At 38.2% G+C, this 10,975-nt stretch overlaps 1 protein-coding gene across 1 annotated transcript in view; it reads left to right on the top strand.

Annotated features, from left to right (window-relative positions):
* Positions 1-10,975, top strand: part of SORCS1 (sortilin related VPS10 domain containing receptor 1) — a 545,549-nt gene that overhangs the window by 509,313 nt on the left and 25,261 nt on the right. Inside the window, exon 23 of the mRNA XM_072995575.2 lies at positions 1,131-1,262. Coding sequence (XP_072851676.2) covers positions 1,131-1,262 — 132 coding nt within the window. The remainder of the gene's footprint in view (positions 1-1,130; positions 1,263-10,975) is intronic.

The following is a 10,975-nucleotide window of genomic DNA, read 5'->3' as shown; positions in this document are numbered from 1 at the left end:
GATTTCCCACTCCATCTTCAAAAGCAACTTTGCAATATTGCATTTAAAGTTGAAGATATTTGAAAATAATGGATATTTCTTGTATTTATATTGATGGTGTAACAAGAAGCAAATAATTAAAGAACTTGTATTAATTTAGATTAAGACCGGAATACTGTTAGGTGACTACAACTGTGTAACTCAAACTCATGAAAGCTGTTGTGAAGTTTGTAAAAGTCACATCCACCAAGAGATTTCACAGCAGCAGTTGTGCAACCAATTGCCCAATCATTTGCACAATCAAGCACACAATGCACATTGCATGGGCATAGATACCTAGAAATTTCTGCATTCATAATTTCATGCTATGTCAAGTATCATAGGATTTCAGTCACTGGTGAAATCAGAGGATTTCACAGTACAATCAGATGTTCTCCCATTTAAATCTATAATCAAATGACTCTAGCCGCCTAGAGTGGTTGAAATGACTAGATAGGTGGGGTATAAATAAATAAATAAATAAATAAATAAATAAATAAATAAATAAATAAATAAATAAATAAATAAATAAATAAATAAATAAATATAGTTACATTTGCAAGAGATGTTGCTTCCTGAATCAGAGAAAGGATTTCCATACTTCCTGCTAGCATCCTCTTCAGACAGTAAGGGAAATCATATAAACCCCCTGCCCCACTCCAGCAGAACTTCTGTCACATGACTGATCACACAACCAGTCTTGCAACCAATGTGTGACTGCACACACAACTGGGGCCCTGCCAGAATGCTTGCACAGTTATGCTTCCACGATCATTTAACACAATAGAACATAGACCAAGGAAAATGATTTTTCTATTTCTCTGGGCCATACCCAGCCTGCCCCCCCTCCCCAGGTAAATATCCTCAGGCTCTTTAGCTACATATATTTTAGCTGACTGGATAGATCAGAGAATTAGGTATCTGGCTGCAGAGACATGGTTTAGGAATTCAGTTCCCCCACTGTAAGAAGAACCTTTGGGCAAGCTGCACATTTCCAAAGTGCCCTCCGAGGAGGAGCATGGAAAACCACTTCTGAGTAATCTATTCATAAGTATCATTATTTGACAAAGTTTGTGGTGCAATCCCTTTCATACAGTTCATGTTTCTTTCAGGCAACAGATATTTCCAGTGAACAAATATTGGTGGCGATCCTTCCAGGTTTACCAACATCTGCCGAACTTTTTATTTTGCCTTATAAGGATGCAGCAGGAGAAGACAAACGATCACCAGAAGATTTGCAAGAGGTACTTTTGCAGAACTGGTTATTCAACTTTTTCTCTCTCACAGAATGATTGAAAATCAATGCTGGGAATCTAAGGCAGGGCATTTTCATACAGATGTGTTTCAATCACAGAAATTCTCTCTTTTTTTACATAATAAATTTCCAAAACAGGGGTATTAACATATATGCCCATTTCTGTGTCAGAGAAGAAGGCATGGTGATGCTGATCCCCACATATCTGTTTTATGGGAGCATGACCTTAATAAACTAATAATATAATGAAAGAATAAATGGATGATTGCCATTGGCATGCATGTATTTCTTCTAGCTGTATGATCCCCCAACATATTGAAACCAGATTATAATATGTGTCCGTTTGTCCATAAATATAGATTCATAGCACTGAATATGGATGGCATTTTTAAGAATTAAAAAAACTTCTACTCCCATAATTCAGCAAGAACCCCTGAGGTCAAATTATGCAAGTAAAAGCCTTCAAACTTGCAGGAGGTAAAGTAGCCCTCTTGCTTCCATGCTGTTCCCCTATGTCATTTCTGTTAAGTAGGAAGAAAAACATCCTGCTGCAGTGTGTGAACCATGAGGATTCCCTGCAACTCACAAAGGTTCGTGGAAGGGCAAGTTCCCTTGGAGGCTGCCTCCACATACTCCATATGGAGTTTCCCCCAACCTCTCATTCCTATAAGAGTCCTTTCAGCTTCTGCTAGTATGGTGGGGATGGATCAGGAGAAAGCGTGGAGAGGAGTGGGGCAAACCCTGGAAACTTAACAGAGATGTCTCCCATTCATGCTTTTGCATCCTTTCATTCATCTGTAAAAGCGCAGTGATCAAAACATGCCAAGGGCAGCATCCACTAAGTACAAGATGTGCATGTCAAGATGGTGGCTGGATGGTTCATAAATTTTCTTCAAGAGTTTCTCATAGTAGGGTTTATGTTGGGACTCTACAGTACATTACTAATGAGTGAAGTCAAATCAAATATGTTATACAAAATCTTGGGGTTAAATAGATTAATTTGGTGGACTTTTTTTCTGGCTACCTAAAATTTAATCCAAAATCTGGATATGATCTTTGTTTCCCCCAAATGTTTCCAGTTATGATGAGTTTGCAAATTAAAAAAAAATAGCAAGACTATAAAAGAATTGGTTTTTGCAAGCTGATAATTTCATTTAATAACTTGAGTGATAAAAAATAAAATTTGTCAAAACCCCACAAATTTTAAGGCTTTTTAAAAAGGCACTTTGAAAAAGTTAAAATTCTAAAAATTTAATGAATCTCATCTTTCAACTATATTTCAATGCATCCGAGCTTATCTGGTCTATGCTACAATGCTAAAGCAAAAGTCATTCCAGGCTTATGGTGTATGTCTGCTTTGTCCTTTCTCTTTTATCCTGCTTGACAAACTACTTACTTTGTAATCTTCTTCGTGTACTTGTAATGAACATTAGGGGAAAAAAGATTTATGCTGTACAGAGCTCCTTCCCTCAAATAAATTGAAAATGAAGGCAATACATAGGTTCCTAGATTTATAGCTGACCCAACTTGCCTGCAGCACTTGTTTGCCTATTGAATTCCACAAATTATTATATAGATATGTTTCCCCTTGTACTCCCAGACTCTCTATGGTCATAAAGTCTTGTAGCACTGGCACATTGTCATCATAAGCCTTTATAGGGAGACAAGAGTAATAGAGCTTTAAAAAGGGACTCCACCAGTATCATGCCCATTGTGCTTCCTGAAGGGAAAAAAGAATGGGGAAAAAAACATATGCTACAATGGTGAACTGGCTAGTGTTGTACTCACCAAGGAGGAAAGAGAAAGAATATGCATATTTGTTTTCTCTACTGAGATTGGAAACAACACAAATAATGGTGCAGTAGATGTATTTAATTCCATTGTTGCTAACCTGTCAGCAGGTCAGAACTGATGGCGCATAACAAAAAACAACAGCAGCAACAACAATCATGATGTAACATGGCCCAAAGCTGGATTTGTACACTCCGCAGCGGAGCAAGAACTACTTGAGGAAACAAGGAATTAGAATGCAAATGTCTATTTGAAGTCATATAAAAACAAAACCCAGATATATTTATCAAATGAGGTAGGACATCCACTTCATGAATAAATCAGCTCCAAGTATACAGTCTCTAAAGACCTATAATAAAATGCAAACACATAAGATCACTGTGTGGCTCCATGCTTCCAGTGCCCCTCTTGCACAAACATATTGAAATTCTGCTTCCTAACCAAGGTGGTTGGGGCCTTATCATTCTCCAAGGGAACAGTTAGTTCTGCCTCTCCAGCTCTCCCTCTCTTTTGCAACTCAAATATGGAATCACAGCCCCTTCCTAAGATTTCCCCACCCATTGGGCTGAACCAAATAGTCCATAGGGGATATATCTGCACAACAAAAAAGGAGGAATTTCTTTACATTTGGTTTAGTCTACTAAAGTGTCAACCAGTGGCTGTGATATCTAGGATATTCCAGGAGCTGTAAACCAAAATAAAATAAAACAAAAGTAGATTTGCATATATAGTTCTTTTCAACACTTGAGTTTATGACCTTGTCTTGCTTGCTGTACTTGGTGCTATCCCTGCCCACACCCCAACTTCTTGCTCTCTCATCTTCTTTTGACAGCAGCCACCTTTCAAAGTTGCATTTCATTACTGTAATGGCAAAGTGAGCTCACAGCTCCCAATTTAGCTTTACCCGCTATTGTCCAGAAATCCTCTTTGTATAAATCTCTTATGTGGGTTGTAGATGAATGAATCAATAGAAAGGTGAGACAGAAGTAAGAAGTTTAACCAGGGCTACATTTATTTAAGAAGGACAGCAAATGGAAACTCCATGTGAATCTATCATCAAAAGGCTTCAAGCCTGTGTGAAAATTCTAGCTACCATTTCTGTGGACTTGTTGAGCAATTATCTTAGGCATCTCTCATCCACATTGCTGCATCCACCCAAATATACAATTCACCATGGAAAAAGAAATAGAGGGACAACTCCCTTTCTTAGAAGTCATGGTCACACGCAAAACTCACCTATTGGGACACAAGGCCTACAGAAAACCCACCCACGCAGACCGGTAACTACACAAAAACTCCAACCACCACCCACAGCAAAAAATGAGGCATAATCAAAACACTGGTAGACTGTGAAAATCAGAACTGTGAAGCTCAATTTCTCAACACCGAACTCAACCAGCTGAATTGGGCCCTACAGGCAAATGGCTACTGCAAAAATGAAATCACAAGAGCCATCAAACCAAGAAAACAACACCAAACTGAAAAGGAAAATCAGCCACCCACAAATATAGTATTTCTGCCATACATCAAAGGGGTCACGGACCACATGGGGAAACTTTTGAAAAAACACAACCTACAAAAAGTATGCAAGTCCACCACAAAAATACAACAAATGCTGCAGTCAGCAAAGGACAAAAGGAACCCTCTCACCACTGCAGTAATATACCGGATACCTTGCAATTTTGGACAGGTATATATTGGAACCACAAAATGAAGCATCCACATCAGAATCAAAGAACATGAGAGACACTGCAGACTAAAACAACTGGAATAATCAGCAGTAGCTGAACATGACCTGAAACAAGCTGGACATGAAATTTTATTTCAAAACACTGAAGTACTGGACAACACCAGCAATCATTATGTTAGACTGCACAGGGAAGCCAATGAAATCCACAAACACCAGCAGAGCTTCAACAAAAAAGAAAAATGTATAAAACTCAACAAAGCCTGGCTCCCAGCACTGAAAAAAGCCTACGAAAAGATCAGCGAACTATACCCAGCCACAAGGAGCAGTGATCACTGCACACAAAAGATCAGGTAACGACACCCATCAATCACGGTGACAGATAATCTCTCCCTCTTATCATGAGAATACACTCGCAACAAAAAAACATGCTGATAACCACAATCACCCAATCTCCTGAAAAGGACAAAAGCTGATTCCACAGCTATAAATACTCAACGATCCAAACAAACTGCACCACAGCACAGAGTGAGTTCTGATTCCTGTCCTCTGAAGATGCCGGCCACAGAGACTGGGAAAAATTAGGAAGAACAACCTTCAGAACACAGCCAAAGAGCCCAAAAAACCTACAACAACCATCAATGCACAGGTCCCTGTTATAAAGAGCCTAGCATAAAAATAAAGAGAAGGAAGTAAAAACTGCATGAAAGTACTCATCTTTTGTTCTGGCATTTATTTTATTTTTACATTCATTTAAATAAGCCTAATTAAATTATGGACCTATAAGATTTATTTTGGACCATAGTGAACTCATGATGCAACTACAGTACATTGGCAAATAATGTGGGAAATAGTCTGGGACTGGATGGTTTGATTTGCAATATTTTCCATTGGCTACATGACATAAAAGTCAATGTGAATCAGCTTGGAATTTCCCCCCTCTTTACTTTTCCCCTTCATTGTTGGGTCTTCTATTTTTTTATTTTTGGAACAGAATGCATTCACATTAGTTCAGATGGTGTGATTGCTTGAGCCAATGTGGAGCAATTTGTAGTTCTTATAATTCAAGCCATTCGACCTGGATACATCAGCAGTGAGAGAGGCAGGGCAGCAGGGAAACTGACTCACATTTTAATCCTCTCCTCCCTACACCTGGTGTATGTGTTTGCTTTCGTCTTCCCTTTCTTTCCCTTCTCTTCTCTTCCTTTTCTTTCAAGATAGTTTTGCTCCAACTCTGCTTTCTGCAAAATTGGAGGATCAGAGCAGACCTACCTTAAAACTCCCCCCTGCCAAGCCCTTGGACCCCTTTTCCTTAAGCTGGCAAAAAAGGCTAAAGTCAAAACTTATTCCTGTCTCTGACAATTCCTCATCTGACCCCCCACTTTGATCATAGCTGTCCTAGCACTAGGACATCAAACCTTTAAAAGAAAATAAAAGGAATGGAAATGGAAGAAGGAACTAAGCAGAGCCAGGCACCAGGTGTGGGGAAGAAAAGATTCAAATGTTCAACAGGCTGCAAACAAGACTGATTCCTCCCCTCTCTCTGCTGACTCCTGTGTGGTTGACTGAGGCAAATTAACCCAAGGAAACCTAACTTCCCAAATGTGACTTCACAGTGGATATATCTACATTTTTCTGGCTGTGTAGTCACTGCCTTAATTCACCCTCACAGGGCAGTATATGAGGCAGTATATAGGGGATTTGGTGGTGCTGCGAGCTAAACCGCAGCAGCCTCTGTGCTGCAGGGTCAGAAGACCAGCAGTCGTAAGATCGAATCCACGCAATGGAGTGAGCTCCCATCACTTTGTCCCAGCTCCTCGCCAACATAGCAGTTCGAAAGCATGCAAATGCGAGTAGATAAATAGGTACCATCTCGGTGGGAAGGTAAAACGGCGTTCCTTAGTCACGTTGGCCACGTGACAACGGAAACCGTCTTTGGACAAGTGCTGGCTTTACAGCTTGAAAACGGGATGAGAACCACCCGCTAGAGTTGGACACGACTGGACTAAAAATGTCAAGGGGAACCTTTACCTTTTTATATCTGACCTTCAGCCTTAGAACTACTTAAAATATTTTGAAACAATTCTCAGCTTTAAAAATGCATACAATTAAAATTGTCATGCTTTTTTAAAAGAAAAGAGAGAAAACAGAACAGACTTGTGACCGAACACACACGAAAGCACCATGCCCTAGAAATAGGTTTATACACCCATGCTTAAATGAAAGCTGGAATGCAGACAATAGTATTGAGAAACAGTAAAGGAAAGGAACGGAGCAAACTGTTTCACCCATAATTGCTCTGTAGCTTCAGGTGTTATAGCCTCTGATTGACCAACACAGCTCAGGCTATAACACCTGAATAGAGCTGTTTTGTTCACTAGAAATGATGAGTCAGACAAGGATAAGAATCCTTCTCATGTGTAGCCAGAGCCTAGATTTTCCATGGCTCCTGCTTGAACTTACATGCAAGCAGAAATCTCTTGCCCTCAGAATCACTGGCTGAAATCCTACTGGGAGTATGTGTAAGGTTTATGTAACTTGCTGTGGCTAATTGCAGCTAATTGATGAGGTGCTACGGAACTTTACAAGTGTGCAATTGAGTAGGTGCTGAGGCATGGAGCTGAGATATGCCCCAGCACTTCAGTACTTAGCTGCAGTTAGCCACAGTAAGTTACACAGACCTTACATAAAGACCAATGAGATTCTGTCTACTGTTGCTCAAGTGTGCACAGCGAGGAAGGAAGAGTGTCGCTAGGTGCCCCTTTTAAGCATGTTGATTACTCCTGAGGCCGTAATATCCAAATAGGACTTGTCTGTGTGCACGCACACTTTTATGTTTGAAAGAGAGAAATATTCAAACATGATTCGGGGGGCAGGGGGGCGGGATGAAGTTAATTTACAAAAGGATGGGAGAGGCATCCCTGTAGTTTCACCTAATTCTAAAGTTAATATTAACACATCCTGAACAATCTTGAAGACACATCTTCAGCATCTTTCAAGGCAGAAGCAACTGAAAGTATTGTGGTACCTTAAAGACAGGCACGGACTGCAGCCCATTTTATCAGATGCAGGAAAGCTTATGTCAAATAAAACATGTTAGTCTTTAAGTGCTACACGACTATGCTTGCTTTAACAGGGCTACTCTGGAAAAAAATTGAAGATAGTAGGGAAATAAATCTCATCTTCTGATTTATGGGGCAAGCAGCTTCCAGTGTACCACTAGAGGGCAGTATTAGACCTACACACACTCAGATATACACATGCCTAGGTATTCAGACTACTTTATATGCACATGCTACACAGTTCATTGATACCCTTATTATGCTGGGTCAGAATACTATAATAAAATGAAAATCTACATGAGGACGAAAGGCTGAATCTATCAAATGTGACATTGACATTTGTCTTGGAGCCTGTTAAAATGTCACAAATAAATGAAGAATGAAAGTAGATATATTTGTTGTGGTGACTGACTGCATTATTTGTTTACTGTTAGAATTTCTCCCTCTCTGTGTTATTGTTACTCATGAATAATTAAGAGTGCCATCTTGCATATGTTTACTCAGAGGTGAGATCTACAGTATTCAAAGGGATGTAACCCCAGGAGAGTGTGTATAAAATTGCAACCTAAATATAATCATATTTCATTACCGAGGTACACCTTATCTGTGGACAAGATGTGATCAGTAAGCTCTATCATTGCTGTGATCAGAACTGTGAAGTGTTCACCCTGTAAATCTTCCTTTTTTGAATCTTGTTTTGATCCTCAATTTGGTAAAGAAGATTACAACAGCTGTGGGCTTTTTTTTAACTTTATTTTTAAAAATCTGGGTTTCTCAGCTCATGAAACTGTGCGTTCAGTTGATGAATTTACACTACGACTTGATGGCATGTAATGCACACATTATCATGTCAGCCATGATTTGTTTGTTAGAAAACGTGTAGTATAAAACAGATCCGTACTGGACAAAGAAGTGATAAGCTCAGAAGAAACTATGTGGCCGTAATTGTCAGGTGAAACATAGTAAAAGTCATTAGGGACTAAAATGCAAAACTTGATTGACTAATATCAATCCAGTTTCATGGAAAACCTGCTAACATAATCATCACTCAAGTTTTTCCTCTAACTATAGATGCTGAAAAAGAATACATTGAAGTGATTAGAAATAAACTGATCAAACATCAAAAGAAAATTTGTGCCAATAATCATAGGTGATTAGAATGCAAAATTGAGGAATAAATAAGAATGGCATTGGAGATTTTAGGCTGGGAGTAAAGAAATGAAGCAGGAGAGTAATTCTGCAACACTTTTTATTCATTGTGAATATATCCTTCAGACAACTAACAACAGTATGTATGACTGTCTCCAGACTGCCAATATAATATATATATTATCTATTATTTATTTATTTAAAAATTTTGTATCCCACTTTTCTCCTCAGGAGGATCCAAGATGACTTACATTATTATGACAAACAATATTAATAACTCTTTTTTCAAAATACCTTAAAATAGATTATAACAATAGTACAACAATTATTTAACAGATACCAAATTAAAAACTAATGGATAAAAACAGTTTAAAATTAAAACCATTCCAAAAATTAAAAAAGCTTCCCCTTTTATCTACTGTGTTTCCTTGAAAATAAGACAGGGTCTTCTATTAATTTTTGGTCCAAAATGCATTAGGGCTTATTTCTGGGGGATGTTTTATTTTACTTTTCATGTACAACAATCTACATTTATTCAAATACAGTCATATCACCTTCTTCTGGGTGCTGCACAATGGTGGAGGGTGGGGTTTCACTTAAATAGGGCTTATTTTGGGAGTAGGGCTTATATTACAAGCATCGTGAAAAATCATACTAGTGTTTATTTTCGGGGAAACAAGATAGTATGTTACATATTTGAAAGGAGAAGATAGATTCTATTCTTTCTGCAAAAACAAGCCTCGGAACAGGCTCTGGTAGAGACCATGAACTCTTACTGTCTAAGATTAGAGTACAGGAGAAGAACACTAAAACAACTGCTCTGCCAAATTATAGTTTGCATAGCATCCCTGATGAATTTGAAGACTATATAAGGAAGTGCTTTTCATTATTAAACTGATGACTATGGATCAGAAACACTGTGAACTGAAATCAGAGTTATTTTCAGGGTGGAATGGGAAATGACTACCCTTTGGTCAAAAAGAAAATAAAAACCTTGATGTATGAAAGATGAAACTCCTAACATTACTAGGAATAGGAGAGAATCAAAGGTCAAATATGTCAGAAATACTCTCAATTGCAAAGAAATAAAATGCAAAATATTGTAATATCCACAGGACTATTGTGTTAATTTCCCATGCAACAGTTTCTCTTTGGAAAAAATATCAGTTAGGCATGAATTTTATCACCCTATTTATTTAGTCTAGAACATATCATATGGAAAGTTAGATTACATTCAGATATAGGAAGAACATCAGTAATTTCAGATGTGCAGATAAGTGTCTTATTGGTAGAAAATGGCAATGACTTGAAACAACTACTAATGAAGGTTAAAGAAGAAAGTGCAAAAGCAGGAAACATTAAGACAAAAATCATGGCTACAGAAGAACAGCATAACATTAATGTTGACATTGAAGAAATTGAAATACTTTAAGCTTGTGCCTTGGTTCAATATGGAGAATGCAGAAATTAGAAGATGACAATGAATTTGACCCATAGTATGGTATTCCTGGTTGCAATGTATGGAGGTGGAAGATGGAAGGTGAGGAAAACTGACAAGAGAAAAAAATCACTACATTCAAAATATGGTTTTGAAGAACACCTGTCCAGTACCATATACCAGAAACAAAAATGACTAAACTGAGACTATCATAGGTAGCACACATCATGAGATGACAAGTCTCACTGGAAAAGAGAACAATACTGGAAAAAAATAGTTCATAGGCTTGTCGTCAGTCAGAAAAGGTTTGATGACAGAATAATGCCAAACAAGGCACAGCTGTGTTCTTCTCCTCAATTTGTTTTGCACATATTGCTACTTTACCTACAAGGATCCTATTTCTCTCTTCCCTGCAGCTGACAAGAATCTTGTGGTGAGACTAAGTATCAGAGTTCTTATGACAATAACCCAATAATATTAACAAACTGTATGATACATAATACCAGCATGCCATGATGGACGTGATAGGTTCATGTTAAGCTGCCAAACTATGGTTTACCCATAGGCTCACACAC

The sequence above is a fragment of the Pogona vitticeps genome, chromosome 3 (genome assembly GCF_051106095.1).
Source record: "Pogona vitticeps strain Pit_001003342236 chromosome 3, PviZW2.1, whole genome shotgun sequence".
In the NCBI taxonomy this organism is placed as follows: Eukaryota; Metazoa; Chordata; class Lepidosauria; order Squamata; family Agamidae; genus Pogona; species Pogona vitticeps.
The sequence above is the reverse complement of the archived record's forward strand: the minus strand, read 5'-3'. Positions and strand labels throughout refer to the sequence as shown.